The sequence below is a fragment of the Camelus ferus genome, chromosome X, assembly GCF_009834535.1.
Source record: "Camelus ferus isolate YT-003-E chromosome X, BCGSAC_Cfer_1.0, whole genome shotgun sequence".
In the NCBI taxonomy this organism is placed as follows: domain Eukaryota; kingdom Metazoa; phylum Chordata; class Mammalia; order Artiodactyla; family Camelidae; genus Camelus; species Camelus ferus.
The window spans coordinates 43,001,727-43,027,512 of NC_045732.1; the positions used below are offsets into that span (position 1 = coordinate 43,001,727).

Consider the following 25,786-nt stretch of genomic DNA (forward strand, 5'->3'; position numbering starts at 1 on the left):
AAAAAAGCAACAAAAGGGTGAATTCAGCAAACATCCCCGGAACACCAACCGTGGGCCGGGCCCCTATTCTAGGCGCCTGGGAGGCAGCAGTGAACAAAACAACAGAAACCCCTGCCTAGCGAAGCTCACATTTCTAAGGAGTGATGAATCGATTGTTCAGTTCTTTGACTACTCGCCAAGCTTGTTCCCGCTTCAGGGTCTTTGCACTTGGTGTTCCCTCTGCCTGGAATGCTCTTCCTCCAAATACTCCTAGGGTGTGCTCCCCTTCAGCTCCTCAGAAAGCCTTCCCTGACCGCGCTGTCTACAACAGCAATTCGACCTGGCTTACTCTCCATTCCTTTCACCCTACTTTATTATTCTTCACAGCTTTTATCACCACCTGACACAACATTCTATATTTATACTCTTAATAGTATATTTACATTTAGTACAATTACTTTAGTAAGTAGATGTATATAGATACTAGCAGATTTACATATATATCAGCACATACATTTACATGATTTGTATACTTTATATATACACTATACAAAATGCTTAAATATATATTTTTTCTTACATTTACATATAATGGCATATTTATACTTATATTTGCTTACTAATATAATTTATATACTAGTCAATAATATACATCACTATATATTTCTATATCATGTTTATATATCTAATATAATTATGTATATATATATATATGTGTCCTCCTTTGTCTCCTTTTCCTCATATAAACTGTGATAATTACAGTAATCACCTCATATGATGGTTGCAAGCATTAAAATGAGTTAAAGGAAAGGGTTCAGTTATGAGCTGTAGCCTAATTGTATGTATACGTTTGCAGAGCTGCTGGGTCAATTTTCAGAAATTTTGCAAACTGGTTGTTAAACACAGCTATTATTAAAAATAAAATGGCATAGACTTACAATTAAATAAATTCGATTTTAAAAGGTGATACTCAAAACTTATCACTTTCTAGTTATTATTTTACTACATTTCATTATTTCTGTGCTCCTGAGGTCATTTACCCCTAATTTTAACTGTATGGTAGAAATAACACACAATGGTGCACTACTGCATCTCTTTCAAACTCTGTGTTCCGTGACTACACGTTGGTAAGTTGAAATGTGACAAGATGATAGTATGCAAACCATGGAAACTGATAAATGTTAGAAATCAGGGCTTCCTCTCCCTCTCCACCTAAAGAGCTAATTGTTAACCATTTACCAGCACATCCCTGAGAGCACTCAAAAGAGTGCCTGGCACATGGTAAACGCTATACTAAATGTTTCCATTACTGTATTTGCTTGTGCACTGGGTCGCGATGCAGTCTTTTTTTTCTAGGTCCGAGTTAAAAATGTTTGAAGAACACATAATTACAGTGTGCTTAACTACTCCTATTTAATCCTAATAACTCTGCAGAGTCTGTACTATTTATTATTCCCATTTTACAGATGGAGAAACCAAAGTTCTGAGATGGTAACAGCCAGAAGGCACTATCAACTAGCGGAAATGAGATTTGAAATTGCTGCTGAGCAGCTTCAGCGCGCTCGCGCACTTAATTAATGCACTTTCCTTCCTCACTCGTTCGCGACCCCAGCGGTATAATCGCCCTTTGCTGCGCTCGAAAAATGAATAGCTGTCGGCGTGCTCGTTGTATCTTGGGAAATGTAGTCCGCAGGCTCAAAGAATGCCATTGTCTCAGAAGGGAGGGGCGGAGAGTACTTCGATTTTCGCCTTGGAACAAAAGAACAAAGTCAGTTCTCGTGCCTCGCGACATTTCGGCCGCGCCATGCGCGACTTCGCTCGCGCCCGTTGCATGCTGGGAACGGCAGTTCGCCAGACCCGCTACGTCGGCGCGAAATGACGGAACTCATGTGGTGTGTTCCGGCCGGGTCCCGGCTCCGCGCGAGCTTCTGCGTCCCACGATGACAGGCTGGCCACGCTGCGGTCGCCCTTAGGCATGCGCAACAGACACTCGGATCAACTAAGAACACAAACTGAAACCCTACGATTTCTCACCGGTCTGCACCCTCGCCGAGGCTCGGGCTGCTCGCGAACTGGCCTCCTTCGTCCGGTTTCTCCCCACTCCGAAAGTTTAAGGTAGGCCCTGGGGCACGGAGGACTTGGGTCCGGGCCGAGACTGTTGAGGCACGCCTGCGCTGTCCCGCCAGCGAGGGAAGGAGGGAAGTTCGTCCTCAGCGCAGCAGCTGCGTGGTCTGGGCAGCTGACACCGGTTAGGCGCCAGACCCAAGGTTTGTTCGGAGAAGGGGATCACTCGTGGGGTGGACTGGGGTCGGGGAGCGCAGGGGTCCAGATACCGGCAGAGCCGCCTTGAGAGGAATCTGGTGGTCCCAGTGGGGATTTGGGCTTTGAAGTAATGAGGAGGAGGGACAGGGGGTGTAGCCAGAGGGCTGTGGGGGTTTGGTGGCCGCGTGGGTGTAATAGAGGTCTGGTGAGAGTGTTATTGGGGAATCAGTTGGGGCTAATAGGCTTGTTTTAGTCGAAGTGTTCATGGGGGCCAGCGGGGATGTGTTCATTAGTTAATGAGGTGATGGTAGAGTGGGCAGGTAGGAGTGTGATCCCTGAGGGACTGATGGAGGCATGATACTCAACAGGTTAATGAAGAGTGGTGGGGCATAGTAATTGGAAGGAGGGTCATGATCAAGGAACTAATGGGGGCAGTGATCAAAGAAGAGAGAATGAGAGGCTGAAGGGGTGTTGTAATCAAAGGATTTTAGTGGGTGATCATGGCATGATCACTGAGGAATTAATGGGAACAAAGTGAGCAAAGACAGGGTAATAGTAAGCTGTTGGGTGTGATCATTGGGGAGAGAAGGTGGGCAGTGAGGGGAGAATGGGGAACTGATGTCTGATCTTCAGGGATTAACACAAGTGTGTGATAATGAAGGGTTACTGGGGACTGATGGTGTGATCTATGAGGGATCAATTGGAGGGCTGAGTTAATGGGGGCTGATAAATCATAGTAATTGAGAGCTTGATGGGGAACTAATAGGTCATAATTCTCCAGGCATTAGTGGGGGTTGACAGGGATGTATTAATAAAGGAATTATCGGGGGCCTAATCATTTCAGAGGAGAGAGATTAAGGAGGTGGTGAGTGCAGTGAGTTGGGATGAGGATAATGGGGATGAAAGCAAGGAATTCATGGGGGACTGGTCAGGCTACATGACTCTAGGGGCAATGAGGACGGCTGGAGAGACAGTGGGATAAGGTGGGCAGAGAAACGTTGGTAGCGAGAGCCACAAGATTTAATACGTAGAGTGTGGGTGACAGCAGTGGGAGCTTGACCAGGTCAGTAGTAGGTCATTTATGAGATAAGTGTTGGGTTTGTGGGATCTGTGGGATTAGTGACGGAGTGAGCAGTGGGGGGTTCTGTGGGGTGCGTGATGGAGCCTGAGAGCTCAGTGCTGGGGTCCTTCAGACTCTGTGAGGTCCTTAGGGTCAGTGACCAGGCTCCAGCCTTCCCATCTGCTGAGTGAGCTGTCACACGGGTTAGAGAAGTCCAGTTCAGTTTGTGTGGTTCTCGCTGCCCTGCAGAGGTAGGTGATGGCCCACTCACCCAGTTACTGATACAGAGCGGTATCAGCTTACTGTTGGCAGGTCCCTGGGCAAACAGTGTGTGAGATGGGACGGACGTCAAAGGACAAGCGGGATGTCTACTACCGCCTAGCCAAGGAGAATGGCTGGCGTGCCCGCAGTGCCTTCAAGCTGCTACAACTTGACGAGGAATTCCAGCTCTTCCAAGGTCCCCACTTGGTGGGCGAGTCACTGGGGGATGGGGTGGGTGAAGGGAGTAGATAATTGGGCTAGGTCTGCAGAGCTCCCTATGGTAGAGGGGCTGACTTGGAGGGTCTCTGGGGCAGGGCCCAGGCAGGAAGATGGGCAGGTACTCGGAAGAAGCTGAATATCTGGGCAGCAGATAAATATGGGTGCTCCCCAGGGGAAATGAAGGAACTTTTCAGGGTACCAGGTTGGAGAGATGGGTGCGACTGACCACTATACCTTCTTGCGTGTGCTTAGGCGTGACTCGGGCAGTTGACCTGTGTGCAGCCCCGGGCAGCTGGAGCCAGGTGCTGAGCCAGAAGATTGGGTGAGTCTGGAGTCCCAGAAGTGGGATCAGGAGGGCAGGTTAGGTGGAGGGTGGGCCAGGAGTGAAAACTGGGCTGACATGGACTGTGTTGTCCACAGGGGCCAGGGGTCTGGCCACGTGGTGGCCGTGGACCTTCAGGCTATGGCTCCACTACCAGGTGTGTTACAGATCCAGGGGGATATCACCCAGGTGAGAGCATGGCCAGGGGTGTCGGGGTATATCTGGGCAAAGGTCCCCCAACCTGGGAGCTACGGAAGGTGGAAGAGAGAGACAGAGAAATAGACCGAGAAAGACAGACAGAGATAGAGTAACTGAGAGAACCCGAGAGAGTAATAGCAGAGTAATAGAGCCAGCAGGTCACCATCATGGGGAGATGACAAAAAGTGCTAAGACTGGGTCCCTGGAGATGGGACTGGGTCTTAGGCGGAGCCTGGGAATTTGGCTGGGCCAGGGCCAAGGGCAGGCGGGGTTTGAGGGCTGTGGAGGAGGGCTTGGCGCCACTCATCCTCCCTCTCTTCCACAGCTGTCCACTGCCAAGGAGATCATCCAGCACTTTGAGGGCTGCCCCGCAGACCTCGTGGTGTGCGACGGGGCGCCCGATGGTAACCAGCAGGGATTGGGAGGCCAGGCGGGGGGCCTGTGTGTGTCCTTCTCTGTATCTCCCCCCTCTGTTGGCTTCTTTCACCGCTTCTACTACTCCCTGCCTCTCCCCTCCGCTGTCAGCCATGCCCCTGCCTGGCATTTCCCTCCCTCTGTTCCTCGGTCTCGGCCTCTGTCTTCTCCCTCCCCACACTCTACCATTTCAGTTTTGTCCCCTTTCGTCTTCTTACTGCTTGTCTCTCTGCAACTGTCCAATTCCATCTTACTGTTCACTCTTCTTTTCTCTCAGTCAGCCAGCCAGCCATTCAGCACATGGACTGAGCCCTTCTTGTGTGTCACTGTTCTGCATGTTGGGAAAACATTTGTGAATAAAATTCTGCTAATCTCTGACCTCATAGAGTTGGTGTTTTAGTGGGAGCAGACAGAAAAGAGGCAAATGATTGAGCTTGGTAGCATGTCAGAAGGTGACAGGTACTGGGGGAATCAATGAAAAGGAGAGGGGGATGGGGATCACCTGTAGGAATTGTAAATAAAGTGGCCAGGGAAGGCCTCGCTGGCTTTAGCATAAAGACCTCAAGGAGGTGCGGAGTGGGCCAGGAGGACACCTAGAGGAAGAGCAGTCCAGGCAAAGGGACCAGCCCAGGCAAAGGCCCTGCAGTAGGAGGGTGCTTGGTCTGTACGAGGAACACTGAAATCAGTGTGGTTGGATCAGAGTGAGTGAGGGGGAGAGTGGTAGGCAGTGAGGTCAGTGAGGTGATGGGGACCAGATCCTCATGTGGATCTTTGTGGGCCACACTGAGGACCTTGGCTTCTTCACTGAGATGAAAGCATGGAGAACAACCATGAGAGGGTTGTGAGCAGAGGAGGGCTGTACCCCACTTGGGCCGTGAGCAGTGTGAGGCGTGAGCATAGAATCAGGCCTCCTCTGAGGGGAGGAGGTATGAGTGGTGGCAGGAATGAGTAGAGAGACGTTTCGAAAGTAGAGTTGAGAGGATTTGCTAATGGCTGGAACGTGGGTGTGAGGACAGTGGAGAATGTGGGTCAAAGGTAGCTCGAAAGTTTTTGGCTTGAACAACTGGAAAGATCAGATGAGATGGGGAAGATGGCGGGAGGAGCAGGTTTGGGCAGGAAGGTCGGGAGTTTGTTTTTGGACGTGTTGAGTCTGAGATGCTGATTCTGATCTGAGTCTGGAGGTAAGAGGAATGGCCTGGGAGTGGAAGTCGAAATGGTGATAATGATCCTTGCGTGTAAAGTTTGTCTTGAGAATTAAACTGAGCACCTAAGGGTTAGGAGCTCAGAATGTGCATCTAGTTGGCAGATACTAATTTGCACGCAGAACCTTGGCAGTAAGAGAGCCTGGGATATGTTCTTAGCATTCTGATCTGTCTGGGACAGGAAGGTAGCTAGAACTGGATGGCCCCCTAATGCTATTCCTCTTGCCGCAGTAACCGGTCTCCATGATGTTGATGAGTATATGCAGGCCCAGCTCCTCCTAGCCGTGAGTAACCCTGGCCGCCCCTGCCTCGGTTTGGCCCCCTCCTGGCTGTCTCCATGGCAGCCTTAGCCATCTGTCCTGCCCACAGGCTCTGAACATCGCTACCCACGTCTTGAAGCCAGGGGGCTGCTTTGTGGCCAAGGTAAGCCTTGGGGAACTTGGTAGGGAGTAGAGAGGGCTCCCGAAGGGGCCAGCCTCATGCTTCCCTCTCTACCTCCCCACTTTGCAGATCTTCCGGGGCCGGGATGTGACACTGATCTATAGCCAGCTGCGGGTCTTCTTCTCCAGCGTACTCTGCGCCAAGCCCCGGAGCAGCCGGAACTCCAGCATCGGTCAGTGGGTTGGGGGGCCGGGCAGGTGGGTGCGAATCTCAGGGACGCTTCCCACACAGGGTGGAAGTAGCAGGCGCCCCTCACTCTACCTTCTACCCACAGAGGCCTTCGCTGTCTGTCAGGGTTATGACCCCCCTGAGGGCTTCCTACCGGACCTGACCAAACCCCTGCTGGACCACTCTTACGGTGAGAGCCAGAGCCCTGGGCCCCATCCCTGGGGAGATGCTGTCGGCTTGTGGAATTTACATCTCGGGAGGGCCCTCAGCCCCACCCCCGGTGGAAGCTCTGCCCCTTAGGGGAATTCTGTCCCTGGAGGATCCTCAGCCCCACCCTCTGGTGGAAATTCCACCCCTGTATGGATATTTTGTCCCAAGAGGATCTTCAGCCCAGTCCCCTGGTGGTAACTCTTAGAACTGATTAAAAAAAAGATTCTGTCCTGGGAGGATCCTGAGTCCTGCCCCAGTGGAGACTATAGCCTAAGGAGTTTCTAGCCTGGGGAGACTCAGTCACGCCCCCAGGTGGAAGCCCCACCCCTGTTTGGAAATTTTGTCCCGTAAGGCTCTTCAACCTGGCCCTTAGAGGGAAAAGGCATGGAGCTGCTCCTGTGGTGAACACACTTAAGTGAGACAGAGTCCAGGTGGCATATGTTAGGTTGGCAAGTGGACATAAAGTGCAATGAGAGAAAAGTGGGGGCGGGGAGGATATGCTTTAGGATGGGTGATCATGAAGGGCTTCCCTGAGGAGGTGATCTGAGCCAAATGAAGGATTTCCAGTGGAGTGTAAGAGTAGTTGGTAGATACATGGGGAGGCCTCAGTACCCATGCTGCATGTGGCCTGAGTCATGACTGGTCCCAGACACCCCAGCCCTGTCCTCTCTCATTGCTCCCTGCTTGTCAGATCCAGATTTCAACCAATTAGATGGTCCCACCCGGATCATTGTGCCATTTGTGACCTGTGGGGACCTGAGTGCCTACGATTCAGACCGCAGTTACCCACTGGACGTAAGTGCCCAGCCAACAGTGGGTGGGTGGAGGAGTGCTGTCCTAGGTTCCCAGGTCCTCACCATCCCCCACAACGTGTCCCTGCAGCTAGAGGACGGCTCAGAGTACAAGTACACTCCACCCACGCAGCCCCCCATCTCACCGCCATACCAGGAGGCCTGCACGCTGAAGAAGAAGGGGCGGCTGGCCAAGGAGATCCGCCCCCAGGACTGTCCCATTGGCACAGTGGACACGTTGCCGCAGCCCCTCACCGCCCCACAGCGCCACACCATGCTGGCCTCTGAGGTCTGGAAATTGGGCCCAGGGCCCTGGGTGCCCTTCCTCTCTGCCCATAGTGACCCCCTCCCCGTGTGCCTCTTTCTGCCCCAGATCTCATGGTTTCTGGGGCAAGTCTTTTCCTTGCCTCCCAATACCTATAAAAATCAATGGGTAAAACCAAGTATAATGAATGGAAAAATTTAGCCAAGTGTCTGAGCCCCTTTTCTTTTTCTTGGGTAGGTGGAAGACAGTGAAATGAATTGTTCACCTTAACACGTTCAGGTAAATTTGCTTTTTTATCTAAGGGTTTGAGTAAAGGACACCTTGAAGAAAAAACAGTAAAATTTCACTTTTGCAATTTTTATGTCAACAGGTAAGGTTTCTTTCAGCAAACCTTTACTAAAACACCTGATGTTATATGCCAGGAACTGATTTAAGCATTTTACATCTTACACACTGAGGCATTTGGTAAACATTTATTGAGCATGTGCTATGTGCGGGCGTTGTTCTAGGTTTGGAGATAGAGCAGGAACAAAACAGGCAAATATCCCGGCCCTCAGAGCTCCTAGTTTGGGGGAAAGGTCATAAACGATAACATAGTCTGAATGCAGGAGTTTCCACCCACCCACACACACTATCTCTATATACATGTGTAATATGTAATATGTAAAAGTAATAATATGGGATATGAAAAATTTTTAAAGCAGGATAAAGAGATCAAAAATTCTAGGGAGTGGCAGTTTGCAGGTTTTAAGAGGGTTATCAGGGATGGTCTCACTGAGGTCATGTTGAGCAGAGACCTGAATAAGTTGAGGGAGGGGATCCTTGTATTTATCTAGGGGAAGGGCATTCCAGGAAGAGGAAATAGCAGGTGCAAAGGCCCTGAGGTAGAACTGTGCCTGGTGTGTGAGGGAGCAGCGAGGGACCAGTTTGCCTGGAACAGCCTGGGCTGTCAGTGCTGGAGGGCTTCTCATCCTCAGGACACCACATTAGAGGACATCCCTTTCTTTTTCTTTTTTTGGCCGGGGGGGAGGGAGGTAATTAGGTTACTTATTTATTTTTAGGGGAGGTACTGGGGATTGAACCCAGGACCTCGTTCATGCTAAGCATGCGCTCTACCACTTGAGCAATGCCCTCCCCCCAAGGATGTCCCTTTCTGACAATGGCTTAGCAGGTTATTCAGACCAAGTGTTACATTAAAATAAGAAGTAAAAAAGACCCCTTTAAAAAAAATGAAATGGCAAATCACAATGGGAAAAGATATTTATAATCCCTATAGATAGTTATCCTTGATATTAAAAAGCTCCTAAAAATCAAGAAGGAAAAGAAAATATGAGAATGGTCAATAAGTACATGAAAAGCTGCTCCTTGGGGAAATGCAAGCTACGGCTAAAAAGATTAACAAGACCCAGTGTCTGGAAAGACATGCAACAGTTGGGACCCTCATATACACCAATGGCGGCATAAAGTGGTGCGGCCACTGTGGAAAGATTGTTAGGCAGTATTTGCTTAAGCTGCATGTGTGCCAATTCCACTCCTAAGAAATGAGTACTGGAATGCTCCTAGCCAGCACTATTTGTAGTACCCCCAGATTAGATGCAGCCCAGACACCCATCAGCTGCAGAATGGATCATTAAATCCTGGTATATTCACAATGGAGAAACTACACATCAAAGAGAATGAACATTATTACATGTTCTGTACATTTTTCTGTGGATTATGGTTGACAATAGAAGGGGAAACAAAGCTTCACAAAAATGTTAGTAGCTGAGCAAACAAAGATTCTAGTAGAAGACAGTGGGAAAATACCTTTTGGTTTAAAACTTCCTTTTACTTTGACCTTCAGTTAGCTGGCAATCTGATAAGGACTCGGAAGCTGTTTGCTGTCAGGAAAACCAGAACTTGAGTTGATGAACTTGTTTTGAAATATCTCATCATCGGATCCTGAACATACAAGCCCCGAGTGGGAACCTGGAACAATCACCACGAACACAGGGAGGAGAGAAACTTCACGGCATGTCCATCTGCACTGCAGAGGGATTTTTTTTTATTACAGTTTGACTGCACATACACATTATACTGCATGTAAATACATATATACAATATACTGCACCTTTTTTTTAGTTTTCATATATGTACTGATCATGGTTTCTAAGAACAGATTAGATCTTTAGCTTTTTAAACTTACATAGTTATCAAAGGAATAAAGCCAACTACAAGATAAGAATCAACAAAATACGGTAATCCAATCATAAAGGACAGTCAAATGTGCTTACACATATTCAAGAAAGCAAAATAATTAGTTCATTTGTGTCCTTATTGTTGTTGTTTTTTAGATTCCTCATATAAATTATGTCAATATGGCATTTTTCTTTCTCTTTCCGGCCCACTTCACTTAGAATGACAATCTTCAGGTCCATCCATATTGCTGCAAATGGCATTATTTTATTCTTTTTTATGGCTGAGTAGTGTTCCATCGTATATATGTACCACATCTTCTTTATCCAGTCATGCAGAGGGATTCTTGAATGAGGTCTTGCTTCTTCTCTAAGTCTTTCCAGCAGTGTCCTGATTTATGTCCAGAATTTACCCCAAAAGCAGGGGGTTTTAATCTGGATAGAAGTCAGGGTTACCTGTGACTTTGATGCAGGGAAATATGATATCTTTACTTTCACTAATATAACAAATTTTGTGTTACTCCCAAATCTGAATGCTGGCAGCAAATTACAATACTGAAAGCAGTGACTGCAACTTTCCCAGCAATGCAGATCACAGTTACTTTTTTATGTTACATTACAGTTGTTGCGGGCAGCTTAAAGTATTGTTCACATGGGTCACTACTTTGAATAAGATGTTATAATTTGATGTACTAATAAAAAAGTTCATATATAATACAGTACCCCAGTATCATTTCATTTTAATATGGTAAGATTTTTGCAATTTTTTGAGGTATAATTGATATCAAACATTGTGTCAGTTGAAAGTGTACAACAGTAATGATTTAATGTGTGTGCATATTGCAAAATGATTACCCCAAGTTTAGTTAACATCTATCACCTCCCATAGTTACAATTTTTTTTCTTGTGATGGGAACTTTTTAATAATTTAAGTACAGTCACTTGCAATGTGTCAGTCGTGTACAGCACAATATCCTAGTCATGCATATACATACATATATTTTCATATTCTTTTTCATTAAAGATTATTACAAGATGTTGAACATAGTTCCCTGTGCTATACAGAAGAAACTTTTTAAGTCTATTTTTGTATATAGTGGCTAACATTTGTAAATCTCAAACTCCCAAATTTATCCCTTCCCACCCCCTTTCCCCAGTAACTGTAAGATTGTTTACTATGTCTGCGAGTGTTTCAGTTTTGTAGGTGAGTTCATAGTGTCCTTTTTTTTCTTTCTTTTTTATTTAGATTCCACATATGAGTGATATCATGTGGTCTTTCTCTTTCAGGCTTACTTCACTTAGAATGATGATCTCTAAGTCCACCCATGTTGCTGCAAATGGCATTTTATTTTTTATGACTGAGTAGTATTCCATTGTATAAATATACCACAGTTTTTTTATCCAGTCATTTGTAATGGACATTTAGGTTGCTTCCATGTCTTGCCTATTGTATATAGTGCTGCTGTGAACATTGGGGTGTATATATCTCTTTGAATTCAAGTTCCCTCCAGATACATACCCAGAAGTGGGATTGCTGGATCATATGGTAAGTCTATTTTTAGTTTTTTGAGGAATCTCCATACTGTTTTCCGTATGGCTGCACCAAACTACATTCTCAGCAACAGTATAGGAGGGTTCCCTTTGCTCCACACTCTCTCCAGCATTTATCATTCATGGACTTTTGAATGATGGCCATTCTGACTGGTGTGAGGTGATACTTCTCTGATAATTAGTGATATTGAGCATTTTTTCATGTGCCTATTGGTCATTTGTATGTCTTCATTGGAGAATTGCTTGTTTAGGTCTTCTGCCCAGTTTTGGATTCAGTTGTTTGTTTTGTCATTAAGTTGTATGAGCTGTTTATATATTCTGGAAATTAAGCCTCTGTCAGTCACAGCATTTGCAAATATTTTCCCCCATTCCATGGGTTGTCTTTTTGTTTTGCTTATGGTTTCCTTTGCTTTGCGAAAGCTTATAAGTTTAATTAGGTCCCATTTGTTTATTTTCTTTCTTATTTCTATTGCCTGGATAGATTGCCCTAGGAGAACATTGCTAAGATTTATGTCAGAGAATGTTTTGCCTATGTTTCTTCTAGATGAGTTATCATGTCTTGTCTTATATTTAAGTCTTTAAGCCATTTTGAGTTTATTTTTGTGTATGGAGTGAAGGAGTATTCTAACTTCATTGATTTACATGCAGGTGTCCAGTTTTCCCAATACCACTTGCTGAAGAGACTGTCTTTTCTCCGTTGTATATTCTTGCCTCCTTTGTCAAAGATTAATTGACAATAGGTCTGTGGATTTATTTCTTGGCTTCCTATTCTATTCCATTGATCCATATGTCTGTTTTTATGCCAATACCATGCTGTTTTGATTACTGTAGGTCTGTAGTATTGTCTGAAGTCTGGGAGGGTTATTCCTCCAGTTCTGTTCTTTTTCTTCTATTTTGCTTTGGTAATTCTGGGTCTTTTGGGAACTTTTATGATTTGCTTTCTTTATTTTTTTTTTAAGATTTGCTTTCTTTTACAACTTTCAAATATACAATAGATTATTGATAAGTAGAGTCACTATGCTGTACATCACATCTCCCGAACTTGTTTATAGATGGAAATTTGTACCTTTTGACCACCTTCACCCATTTTAAGATTCCATATGTAAGTGAAATTTACAGTATATCTGTTTCTCTGACTTACTTCTTTTAGTATAATGTCCTCAAGGTCTGTTTCCTTTTTTATGACTGAATAATAAATATACCATTGTATGCCTATACCACCTTTTCTTTATCCACTCATCTGTTGACAGACACCTAGTTTGTTTCCATATCTTGACTGATGTGTTTGTTTTTAACGGTGGTACTGGGGATTGAACCCAGGACCTCATGCATGCTAAGCACACACTCTACCACTGAGCTACACCCTCCACACCTTGACTACTGTGAATAATGCTTCAGCGAACATGGGGGTGCATGTACTGTTTGAGGTGGTGATTTCATCTCGTTCGGAAATATACCCAGAAGTACATATTTGGGATCCAGAGATCACTGGATCATGCCGTAGTTCTATTGAATTGTTTGAGGAACCTCCATAATATTTCATTGGTTTCCATAATAATCCTGTGTATTTGTGTGTGTGTGTGTGTGTGTGCATGCACGCTTATGCACACACATGGATGCTTTTTAAAATACTTCTTGTGCCTCCTTTTTAGTACATTTTTCTAAATATATGCTTTTTAAAATGTGAAGGCATCCACAGATTTAACCAGATGCCAAAGTGTTCCCCAGAACACATTTTTTTAATGTTAAGAACCCCTTTCTTAAAGAAATGTCAGAAAGTCGGCCATGACTGCAGTCCTGAATGTCTGTAATCTAGCAAACAGGAGCTGGCAAACACCAGCTACATGAGCACACCCAGTTTCCGCAGCTTGCTGCCGTATCTTTAGTAACTCACATTCTCTGTCCACACCCCAGTCCACTGACCTCAGAGCTACCAACATCCAGTCTGTGACCCTAGGTATTTCTGTCCCTGACTTTGTGACCCTGGGAGTGTCCATACTGAGTCTGTAACCCTGGGGGAGGGGCCGCACCACAGTACGTTAACCGGGAATCTTCTCACCACGTCGGTATGACCACAGGAATGTCCACACCCCAGTCTGTCTGACCCCAGGAATGTATGACGGAAGTCTCCGCACAAGAGGTGTGACCGCAGGGGTATCCACGCCCATTCCCATGCAAACTCAGCAGGGTCGGCACCGGCGTCAGGCCCCAGGAGCGCGCACACCTGAATTCCCAGGAGCGGGGACACACCAGCCTTTAGGCCCCCGTGAGTGTACTCACCGCAGGCTGCGTGTCCCTAGTTGTGTCCGCCCCCATCTGTGTGACATCAGAAGCATATGCACACAAGTCTCTCAACTGGAGCAATGTCTATACCCCAGTCTACGTGGCCCAGGGCACCCACACTCCCAAGTATGTGGCCCAGGAGGGCCCAGCCTGGCCTAGGCCCAGTCTCCCATCTTGGGAGTGCCCACTCTCCACCCGTCTGGCCCTGAGCATGGATGCCCTCATCTTGTGACTCCAGGAGTCTCCACACCCCTCTGACCCCAGAATTTTCCACACCAAAGTCAGTTTTTCCACAGAGGTACATATACCCCAGATGGTATGTCCCCAGTGGAGTACTTACTTTAGCCTGAGTGACTCCTGGAGTGTTTCCATCCCAGTCTGTGATGACACAAACTTTTATTCTCCAGTCCCTGTGACCCCAGCCTGTGTCACACCAAAAGTGTATACCCCCCTGTCAGTTTGTCCACAGGGTGTCAACTGCTTAAACTGTGTGACAACAATGGGTGTCCATTCCCCAGTCGGTGTGACCCCAAGGGTTACTAGTCATTGTCCCCTCCAAAAGTGCCTATAGCGTAGTTCATATCACCACAGGAGGGTATACACTCCAGTCTGTGTGACACCTGGGGTATTCAAAACATAGTATGTGTGACCCCGTAAGTGTGCATAGCCCAAAGCTTCTGACCACAGAGTTGTGAAAATTACAGTCTCTTTGACCACAGGGGTGCCCACTGCTGAGTAGGTCAGTCAGCAGTAGCGCCCATGTCCCAGTCTGGGTGACCTCACCAGTGGCCATATGTCAGCCTTTGTCACCACAGAAGTGTCCACCCCCTCTGTGTGACCCCAGGAGTCTCCGGACCCCAATGTGTGTCCTCAGAGAAGCACACCCATAGTCTGTCTTACTGCAGATTTGGTCACAGCCCAGTCTGTCACTGTTGGCTCTCCATCTCCCCGTCAGTGTCCCCTAGGAGTGATCGTTCCTCAGACCACAAACTGCCAGGCGTGTTCGTGCTCCCATGTATGTCACCCCTGGAGAGCCCACAGTCAGCCTGTGTTTCTCTAGAAGGATCTAGTCAATAGTCTACGTGACCCTAGGGGATGATCACCTTTCAGTGTGACCACAAGGGTGGCCACCACCCAGTCTGTGTGTCCCCAGGATGATACACCCTTGGTTGTGTGAGTCACAGGGTTTTTAACAGCCCAGACTATGATGAGTGAAGTCTCTACACCCCAGCATCTGTGACCACCAGGGTGTCACTCCAGGAGTTGCCAGCCAGTATGGGAGCCAGGAGTGTCCGCATCTAAGTCTCTGTGGCCCCAGGCTCGTTCACTACATCGTCTGCGGGACCACAGGAGTGTCCATTTCCCAGTCTGTGACCTTCAGAGTCACTGAACTCGTCTGCATGATGTGAGCAAAGGGGTGTCTCCACTCCACAAATGTGTCCTCCCCTAGTCTTTGTGACCCCGGAAGGATCCTGTGTGTTTTACCCTGGCTGTGTCCACATCCTGAGGTTTGACTCCAGAAACATCCACACCCCAGGAATGTCTACCCCACAGTCAGAGTGAGTCTGGGAGTGGCCACAGCTTGGTCTGGGTGACCGCAGGAGTTTCCTCACCACAGTCTGAGTGGCACCATGAGTGTGTGCGTCTCAAACTATGTGATCCCAGAGGTAGCCACGCTCCCGTGGGTGTCCTCAGTTCAGCCTGTGAAGTTCCAGGATGGTTTTGTCCCAGTTCAGCCACCTCAGGAGTCTCCATTCCCCAGTCTCCATGACCCAGGAATGTCCACACCTAAGTTCTGGTAACAGAAGCCATGTCCTATCTCAAGTGTCTGGGCCCCCAGTGTTGTCTAAACCCCACGGTCTCTGGCACAGTGTGTCTACACAGGCATGTCTGTGGCCTCCAGAGGGTGTGCTCCCATCACTGTGACCACAGGAAGATGAGACTCCTGTGCCTGTGACTCTTGGCAGCTTCACACTCCAGTCTGGGTGACCCAGGGGAGGATGTCCTCCATTTGTGTGACCAAAGGAGTCTCCACGCCCCAGTATCTGTGACCACAGGGATGTCGATTCCCCCATTCAGTATCCACCCCCGTCTGTGTGTCCCAAGAGGCATCTCTGCTTCCATTGGTGTCACCACAAGCATTGTGACTACAGAGGTAGCCACAGCCGAGCCCATGATCGTCCAGCAATCTCCACGCCATGGTCATTTGACCACAGTGGCTCCCCAGTGGATGTGCCCTCAGTCATGCCCTTGTCCCAGTCTGTGGGACCCCAGAAGTATCCAGACCCCAGAGTTTCTGACTCTCAGGGGGCCCAAAGTTAAGTCTGTGTGAAACCAGGAAGTACCAGATCATAGTCTATATGATTCCAGAAACGTCCACACCCCGCTCCATAGGACTCTAAGAGAACATCTTACAGCCTGTGATACTTCAAGGGTGACCACCTCCCATTCTGCATGACCTCAGCCGTGTCCACGTCCCAGTGTGTGTGACCCCCTAGAGCCTCCACATCTGAGTGTGTGACCTCAGGTGTGTCCAAACCTTGTCTCTGTGATCCCAGGAGATCCACACCCCAATCAGCGTGACCCCAGGTTTGCTTATACCCAAATCTCATGACCTCATGAGTGTCTACACCCTTGTCTGTTTGATCCTAGGAGTGTCCACACTCCAGACTGTGCAACCCTGGGAGGATTCATATACCAATCAGTGTGACCCCAGGAGGAGTTACATCTGGAGAGTGATCCAGACAAAGGGGGAAAGCCTGTGCAAAGGCCCCGAGGTGGGTGTGTGCCTTGCGCATTTGAGGTACAGTGAACAGAGTGAGACAGGGGGCCAGTGGCAGGAGGTGAGGTTGGAGAGGTGATGGGGCCTGGTCCTATGCAGCCTCGCTGACCACGGGGAGGATTTTTGGCATTTTCTCTGAGTGAGATGAAACAGGGGTCTGAGCAGAAGAGGGATGTGGGCTGACTTGGGCTGTAATAGGACCTTCTGACTGCTGTGAGGAGAGACTGAAGTAAGTTCTTAGATCAGAGAGCAGGCTGAACCATGGAGGACAGGGGCCACAGGGGCCAGTACCATAACCACTTGACAGGCCTCCCCAGGGGGCTATACATCCTCTCTGGGGCATATGGCAGTGCTCCTCCTATTGCCCAGAAACACAGCATATGTTGGGGAGAAGCCATGGGGACCTCACTGTGGGACCTTAGGCCAGCTCTGCCTTTCCCTGGGCCCTGGGTTTCTGCCTTTGGCAAATGGGTAGAATCATTCCTGCCCTGCCAATCTCTCCGGTGTCTCTACTCACCTATTCTCTCCAACCACACCAGCCTCCTTGATGTTCTGTAAACACACCAAGCATTAGCCCACCCCAGGGCCTTTGCACCTGCTGTTTACCCTCTGCTTGGACACTCTTCCCAAGATCTGCATGTTGTTCACAGTGACATGGCTGCCCCCTTCACTTTCTTCTTTTCTCTGCTTAAAGATCATCTCCTTAGGAAGTCTTCCCTGACTATCCAAAATAGCACCTCATTCTTCTGCACCCCTGTGTCCTGCTTTGTTTTCCTTCACTGCACTTAGTACTTCCTAATAGTATATTATATGTCTACTCATTGAGTCAGCCAGGGCCCTGGGGTGGGTGGGTGGGGAAACACAAGGCATACATGGGTGGGATTTTGAAGAGACCTTAATGAGGGGGTTGTTAAAGAGGTGAGGGGAGGGTTCAGTAAACCAATAAGATCGCTGAGGTACCCGGGAACTGGCATCAGAGGGATGCTGTCACCATTCTTAGGCCTGAAGGGGCACCCAGCTGGAACCCAGCCTTGGTCAGTGAACAACCAGCTTTCTCTGTCCTCGCATTGTCCAGTCACCTACCAGGGCCTCTCAGCTGGAAGCCAGTGGGAGCAGAGCCTGGCTGATGAAATCCACACGGAGACATGGGGCAGGACAGAGAAGGAGGGGCAGTGGGTTGAGGAGACAAATAGAATAGCCAACAGGTTAATTTCATGTTCTCCACTGCCTATTGAATAATATTGGGCATGGAAGTTTCCTAAAGACAGAGATTTGTGCCTGTTGTGTTCCCTTCTGTGTTTTGAGTACCTAGAGCAGTGCCTGACACACTTAAAAATATTTGTTGAATTATAGTTTCCTCTGGATATGTGCCCAGGAGTGGGATTGCTGGATTATGTGGTAAGAATATAAAAAGAAATATAATATATATACATGTACATATATATAACTGAACCACTATGCTGTACACCAGAAACTAACACAACATTGTAAATCGACTTGACTTCAATAAAAAAAAAATTTGTTGAAAGTATGACTGAAACAAAATAAGATACAAAAGTATAATGTAAAAGTGAAAAGGTAAGCCACAGGCTGGGAGAAAATATCTTCCAAATGCATTATCTGACAAAGGACCAGTACCTAGAATATATAAAGAATGTCCACAATTCAGTAATAAGAAAACCAACAACCTAATTAGAAAATGGGCAAAAGATTTGAACAGACGCTGTACCAAAAGAGGAAATACAGATGGCAAATAAACATGTGAAAAGATGCTCAACATCATTAGTCATTAGAGAAATGCAAATTAAAACCACACTGAGATGTCATTATACACTTATTAGAATGGCGAATCTTAATAAGACTGACCATACTAGCAACGTTGATGGACCTGGGGACTGTTGTACTTAGTGAAGTAAGCCAGAAAGAGAAAGAAAAATACCACGTGATATCGCTTATATGTGGAATCTAAATAAATTACGCAAATGAACTTATTTACAAATCAGAAACAGATTCACAGACAGAGAACAGAGAATGGTTACCAAAAGGAAAAGAGGTGGGAAGGGATACATTGGGAGCTCAGGATTGGCAGATACACATTACTATATATAAAAGAGATAAACAACAAGGTCCTACAGTATAACACAGGGACCTATTTTCAATATCTTGTAATAGCTTATAATGAAAAAGAATATGAAAAGGAATATATATATATGTATAACTGAATCACTGTGCTGTACACCCGAAATTAACACAACATTGTAAACCAACTATACTTCAATTAAAACAAATAAATAAATAAAGTGCAGTATTTGGCAAGCGATAAAGAATTCTGTCTATGAGAAAGGCTGTGACCGTGCCTGTCTTTACTCCTCCTCTCCATTTGGTTTCTGCACAGACACGTCTCAGGAACGCACCTGAGGAAAAGGAGGAGCCGTAGCCATCCTGCAGCTGCTCAAGGTAGCACTTTGTTTGTTGACTGTTAATCCCTAAGCTGTGTACCCCCCTACAAATTCATATGTTGAAGCCCCAGCCCCTAGTGTCACTGTTTTTGGAGATAAGGCCTTCGAGGAAGTCATAAAGGTTAAGTGAGGTCCTAAAGGTGGGCCCGAATCCAGTAGGACTGATGGCCTTATGAAAAGAAGAAGAGACACCAGTGAGCTCTTCCCACACACACATGCACAGAAGGAAGCCCATGTGAGGAAACAGCAAGAAGGCGGCTGTCTCCAAGCCAGGAAGAAAAGCCTCACCGGAAACCAGCTCCAATGGCACCTTGATCTTGGCCTTCCAGCCTCCAGAACTGTGAGAAAATAAATGTCTGTTGTTTAAGCCACCCAGTCTGTGGTATTTTGTTATGACAGCCCGAACAGACTAACACATTGCCTCTCAGTTTCAGATCTGACCCCAGGAGTCTCATTTTGGCCATGCATGAGGGCAGCAGGCATTCAGGTGAAAAGAAAATTCAGCACAGCCTCTTTGTCTAGTTGAAGGGGGCTTCAGCTCAGAGAAGGGATGTGTAGCCCCGGGAAACTCAGGGTGAAATCTGCAGGACTCCCACGGATTGGATTCTGGGGGCTAGATCTGCAGAACATTCTCAGCCACTCTGCAAGATGAGCGAGAATTGTTTGGGGAGCTTCCAGAATGGCCCTAAGTCTCCTTTGAGAGCCCCACCCAAACCTGATTCATACCAGGCTATTCTCCCACGGAACACATATGCAGTTTTACAGCCACCGGTGCCTTGGTTTGGGAGAGTAGCTGTGATGGTGTCATCGCAGGCCTGGTGGCAGCCCAAGGTTAAGGACAAATGTCTGAATCACTCTAGATGGCAGGGGCTGGGGAAAACTGCATTTACAATGTGTTCATACATGCGCACACATGGGGTACATGTGTGTGCATTTAGGCTGTGCTGGTTGCGGGGCAGGTGTGTATGTGCATTACACAGGTGCAAGTGTGCACTCGAGTGGAGGTGCTCAGGAGCAGATGAGCCCAGCAGGGACACAGGAGCCTGTACCCTGACAAAGGTTTATATGAAATGCAATTGTGCATACACACCAATATGCTCATGCATGACATTCCGCGTTCAAACCCTTATTGCCACGGGTGGAAGCCTGTTTGTGTCTTGTGTGTGTCTGTGCATACCCCAGGGTGTGCATGCGTGGCTGTGTGTGACTGCACTGGTACAGCGGAGCCCATTGGCCCAGGCTTGTGTGTCTAGTGTCTGTGCAAGCATACGATGGGTGCTCGTGTATTTGCAGTGTAATTGACCTGAGAGCCTGGGCCTGGGCATGTGTATGGGCATGGCTTCAGGTATTTCCTGGGACTGGCTGCCTGGAGGGCTCATGGATGCACATGTGTGTGCACACAGGCACATGTGTGCTCAGGAGCTTGGACCGTGTGGTGTCTGGGCATCTGTACCTCTGGGCACCCATGAATGTGTGTGTGCACTGGTGCATATCTGTCCATGGGCCCTGTATGAATGTGCATGTGTGTGTGGATGGGTGCAGGTGTGCCTGTGGCCATGGCCTCAGTATCTGTGCAGGTGTAACTCTGGAGACCCATGCACATGTGTGTGCATGGTTTCATGTGCGGACGTGGGCCTGGTTCAGAGTATGTGTGTACGTGAATCCTTAGTGTGCGTACATGTGTGTAGGGCCCTGTACACGGCATGCAATCAAGTGTTCAGATGTGCCTGTGAGCTTGGATCTTGGTGTCTGTGCACGTGTCTCCCTGGGGGTGCATGTGGGGCATCTGTTGCAGGGATAGGCATGCAGCTTTCCTTCCACCTACACCTGGCTAGGGATTATAAGGGAAACCAAGGAATGTGCTTCTTCTAGAAATCCAGGTTTTGGCAAAGTCAGGAGGGGAGTGGAATTCAGGACCGTTTTGCTTTTCTCAAACCCTGTTATTGGAGACAAAGTTAGAGCTTGGAAAGTGCCTCTTCCTTCATTCAGTCCCATGCTCCTCAGTTGAGCACTGTGCTGGACTCTGGCAACCCGGAGATGATGTGCCCAGACTCCAGGAAAGATGAGTAATGCTTATAAGCCTCCGTGATATGAAGCAGAAGTGCCAGGAAGCTGCTCAGAGCAGGGAGAAGAGATTCAGGTCAGGCTTCCTAAAGGGTGGAGTAGGAGGGTGCAGGGAAGAGGGCCCAGGGCAATGCGGAGGGCCTAGACGTGCCGGGACGGGAATATAAAACTGATGAAATTAATGAGAATGTGAATATCCAGTGTCAGTAAAGATCGACCTCTTCATTGACTGCTCGGTGAAAACAAAACATTTGTAGAGCCTTTCTAAGGTACATCTTGGTAATCTAAATCAAAAATGTTTAGAAGGTCCCCCTACCTAGCAATTACACATGCAGCATTTCATCCTGAAGAAATAATTGAGGACATGGGCAGAGAAAAATTACAAGGCTGTTTATTGCAGTACAGTGGACAATAGCAAAAAGCTGGAAACAGCCAAATGTCCAGCAACAGGGAGACTGCTTCAGTAAATTATATCCATATGCAATTATTCCAAAATAATTTTGTAGAGGTCTGTTTGTGGCAAGCCTTGTTAGTGGCACATCTAATATACTTTCCCCTTTTCTTCTATGCTAACAGAACCCAGAGATTGTTCAGTTAGCAATGAGTGTTCACTGCTCCAGGCACAAAATCCTGACAATCCTGTTCCCATGTTCTGCCAGCTATCTTGGGGAACTGTACTCCATTGAAGTCAGCTGCCTGTGCCCAATGTCATGCTCCCTTCCAGGAGTGGGGGCACCCCACAGCTAAATAAAGGCCCAGCCTTCTTTCTTCAGTTTGGGACAACATTACAGGGCCCTCTAAGCTACAAAGACAGAAATCAAGGCAGATACACAACAAGGTATAGCACAGGAAACTACACTCAATAGCTTGTAATAGCCTATAATGAAAAAGAATATGAAAAGGAATATATACATATATATATATGTATAACTGAATCATTATGCTGTACACTAGAAATTAACACAACATTGTAAATCGACTATACTTCAATAAACAAATAAATAAGTTGATTTACGGGGCGGGGGTGGTAGAGCTCAGTGGTAGAGTGCATGCTTTGCATGCATGAGGTCCTAGGTTCAATCCCCAGTACCACCATCAAAATAAATAAATAAACATAAATCCCCCCAAATAAATAAATAGTACAAAAATAAAATAAATGTTCTAAAATTTTAAGTTGATTTGTATAGCAAAAAAAAAATAATAAAGTCATCAAGATTTAAAAAAAAACAGTCAAGACAAAGGCCTCGACTCAGAAGGCAAAGATCTGAGAGTGGGACAGCAAGTGTTCAGTCAAGAAAGTGTATCTGACTCTCTCATAGCTCATAGGAGACCAGATGCCCCGGCCAGGGAGGGGCCTAGAGCTGAATGAGGGTTGGTAGGTGGGGAGCACTGTCTATCTACCCCTGGAGTGGGCAGCTTACACTTAGGAAGCTGTTCAGGGTTCCATGGGTCATTGAGGCCTCGGGGAAGCCATCTGCCCTTTCCCAGCCTCAGTATCCTTCGTCAAAGGTCTTGCCTGCCTGCAGCCCAGGCCCAGGGAAGCACTGAGCCCGGAAGAGTAGCACACAGGCAGCGAGCCGGCAGAATGGCTGCTCCCTGCCACTGAGTCCCCATCTTGCTCCTCTGCCACTTTTGAGTCTTCACACCCTGCCCCCAGGAGCAAGGCTTGGAAATGGGTTGGGAGAGGCTAGGCCTCATGGGGCTGCCACCCTGGGTGAGGAGGGGGCAGCTCCACTGCTAACCCCGATTCCCCACCAACTTGCCCAGGCAAAGTAGGGGAGACAGAGAGACTCCCCCAAAACCCTTCTCCTGGCTCAGGTTGGACAATGGTGACTGCAGCTCCTGAATTCCAAATCCGGCCCAGATGGAGAGCAGGTTTTGAGAGAGCAGAGAGGTCCACCCTTCTAGGTTCAGTGCCCTAGCCCTGCCCATCTTCACCGCCCCCAAAAAAAGCCTCTCAAGTGTAGCATCAGAGCCTTTCTGTGCTCCTACCTCAAACCTAAGCAGATAGCTTTCTTTTAGATCCTTCAGGGGGTCACCACTAGTGACTGTGGAGTGTCACGTGGCAGCAGGCCACTGTGCACAGCTGGTCAGGCTGTGCCCTGGCCAGAGACACCTAGCCAAGGAGGAAAGTGGGGGCAGAAATACAGCCTGGGTGCCTCTAGCATCCCTGGGTCCTGGCCTGGGGCCATGTCCATCAGGAGGCAGAAACATCCTTCCCTGAAGTTCACAAAAGCCCTCTGTGACCTGGTGGTGCCCCTCAGTGTCCAGGGCTTGAAAGCAAAGAAGTGAGGAGATGGATGAGTCAGAAAGTGGATGTAACCCCAAGGGCTGGGCACTTCTCAGCCCAGGAACGCCTAGGAGCTGGAAAAAAAAGTCTCAGCCATTGTCTAGTTCAGCCCTATACATTGTCAGGAAAAACAATGAAGGGCTTTTAAATGGACAGAACTATTCCCAGGTGTCCTTTCAATGGGACTTGGTGCATCTAGGGGACTTTACAGCTTATCTGAGCCATAGGGGCAGCACCCTTGTCTCTGGCTGGGCCATTTTGAAACTATAGAGACAAGAGTTAACATGTGCAAAGGGGGTGGTGGGAAGGGATAAATTTGGGAGCTTGAGATTTGCAAATGTTAACCACTATATATAAAAATAGATAAAAACAAATTTCTTCTGTATAGCACAGGGAACTATATTCAATATCTTGTAATAACCTTTAATGAAAAAGAATATGATAACGAATATATGTATGTATATGCATGACTGGGACATTGTGCTATATACCAGAAATTGACATTGTAACTGATTGTACTTCAATAAAAAATAATAATGATAATAATAATTCCTAAAGAGTTTACCCAAAAGCTCTTTCTCATTTGCATTTAAGTTACTTATAAGAATATCACACCAAGTTATTTTTCTTGCTGATACATTTGTAACAGATATAACAAGGTCTTACTGGACTTCCATTAAACCTAGGTACAATAAGTCTTATGCTTAACATTTTTTTTTTTGAGAAAGAGTTAACATGCACAGACCTGAGGATTCCCGTTATTAAATGTGCAAATAAACTTTGTATGTAGATATACAACTGATTTCTGCCCTGTAGAGAAGATGGTTCCAAATATCTGGTGCAGCCCCTGGCAAGTTCATTTACATCTGTCTGCAGAGTCTGATTGTAACGTCTTCCCAGTTCTCTCATTAATAAAAGACCTAAATAAAATCTTTGGTATGCATTCACTTTATATTTGTATGAGTTGTGATGTTACCGCTTTGGAGATTTCCCTTTAACGGCATCTATCAGCTCATAGCACAGATGAGGTCACCAAGGTGGAAAAGAAGGGACTCGCATGAAGTGAGCCTCAGAGGCTGGGGTTGGGAGACAGAGCTGAATCCAGGCCATTCTGGGCTCTGCCCGGCTCCTGGAGGGAGGGGCTGTGCTTTGCACAGTGTGTGGAATAGGGGGGCTGTGACACCTCCCCACCCTGAGGATGTGGAATGACCCTCTGGGGTGAGGGGCCACCCCTGTTGGTCCCCACCTTCAGGGCTGTGCCCCCATTCAGATCTAAAACACAGCCAGCTTCCCGTCCCCATCCTGGACAATGGTGGTTTAGGTGGGCTTATTAAGGACATGCAGGTGCCAAAATGCCCCCACTGTCATCCTGGGCTGCTACTTGGCTAGTAACTCCAGTAGGAACGGCTTTCTTCTCGGGCAGGTTGCCGAGCCGCAGCTTCCTTATCGATGAAATGCCGGTAATTATGGTTCCTGCCTTACAGTGGTGTGGAAAAGATCAACTGAGATAATGGAAGAAAAGCTCTTTAAATTGTCCAGCACAGAGCAAGCGCTCAATATATGTCTGCTGCCAGTCATTAGGTCTGTGTGCTTTGTGGGACTGCCAATGGCAGACAGCTTGGAAAGGATGCGTGGGACCCCTTCCAGACGCTGGCCTAGCAGGACCCAGCTGCACCATCCTAGGCTACGACACCCAGCAAGTGCTCCCTGGGCGATGGATCAGTGAGTCAGATCCCTGGCCAGCAAAGATACAGCTGGCTAGCTCTCTCTGGCATCCCCGTGCTGCCACCCACGGGATCCTGGGGCCCAGAAGGCAAAGGGGGGAGGAACACATGGAAGAATGGGTGCCCTGGGGGAAGTCACCTCCTAGGGCCCTGGTTTCTCCACCTGCACCACAGGCACTTTGGAGCTGGGAATTGTTAAGGATCTTTGCAGCCACCTTTTAGGGGAGAACAGATGGTCTTCAAGAGCGTAACAGCTGGAAGCTGAGGCTCCCCCCCACCCCACTTCCTACTCCCTCGCCAGGCCCTGCTTTCAGAGATAAAGCACTGCAGACAAGAAGGAGAAAGGCACGCCCCTCCACAACAAGGAAGTTGCCCTGCAGGCTGAGAGGCAGAGCTGGCGGAGAGCCCAGGTGCCCAAGGCTAATGTGGAGATTTTGGTCCAGGTCACTCCTGAGGCAGGCCTGGAGAATTTGGAGGGGCCCAGGGATGGACTCAGTGGCCTGAGGGGTCCTTTCCAGCCCTTGGATCAGAACCGTGACCGTGGCATTGGCATGCTTTGACCTCAAAGGACACTTCTTTTGTGTGTGTGTATGATTTATGTTTATTTATATAATAGTGAATTAATCAATAATCAAACGGAGATGACATAGAGAAAAAGAGCCCATGC

General features: G+C 47.5%; 1 protein-coding gene and 1 non-coding gene across 7 annotated transcripts; both read left to right on the forward strand.

Annotated features, from left to right (window-relative positions):
- The first annotated feature begins 1,822 nt into the window (after positions 1 to 1,822).
- FTSJ1 (FtsJ RNA 2'-O-methyltransferase 1) lies at positions 1,823 to 9,679 on the forward strand. 6 transcript variants are annotated; one of them, XM_014564086.2, is made up of 13 exons: positions 1,823 to 2,094; positions 3,600 to 3,758; positions 4,034 to 4,103; positions 4,202 to 4,292; positions 4,627 to 4,705; positions 6,149 to 6,201; positions 6,287 to 6,340; positions 6,428 to 6,530; positions 6,633 to 6,716; positions 7,428 to 7,531; positions 7,619 to 7,816; positions 8,030 to 8,071; positions 9,636 to 9,679. In XM_014564086.2, the coding sequence occupies exons 2-12, from the start codon at positions 3,638 to 3,640 to the stop codon at positions 8,060 to 8,062; spliced, it is 990 nt and encodes a 329-aa protein (XP_014419572.2). In that variant the 5' UTR covers positions 1,823 to 2,094; positions 3,600 to 3,637; the 3' UTR covers positions 8,063 to 8,071; positions 9,636 to 9,679. The 6 variants fall into 6 exon arrangements, with proteins under 6 accessions (XP_014419572.2, XP_006190477.2, XP_032330935.1 ...); XM_006190415.3 differs by having other exon boundaries at positions 7,434 to 7,531; XM_032475044.1 differs by having other exon boundaries at positions 3,614 to 3,758.
- Positions 9,680 to 22,128: 12,449 nt separating this feature from the next.
- On the forward strand, positions 22,129 to 22,200 carry TRNAA-UGC. The gene has a single exon. It is a non-coding gene; the product is annotated as a tRNA-Ala (tRNA).
- Positions 22,201 to 25,786: the final 3,586 nt, after the last annotated feature.

What these genes read in the sequence shown, in the direction of transcription:
- FTSJ1 (XM_014564086.2), top strand. Translation starts at nt 3,638, where the DNA reads ATGGGACGGACGTCAAAGGACAAGCGGGATGTCTACTACCGCCTAGCC. An exon ending in TCCAGGGGGATATCACCCAG is followed by an intron (nt 4,293 to 4,626) that starts GTGAGAGCATGG and finishes TCTCTTCCACAG; the next exon opens with CTGTCCACTGCCAAGGAGAT. An exon ending in ACCGCAGTTACCCACTGGAC is followed by an intron (nt 7,532 to 7,618) that starts GTAAGTGCCCAG and finishes GTGTCCCTGCAG; the next exon opens with CTAGAGGACGGCTCAGAGTA.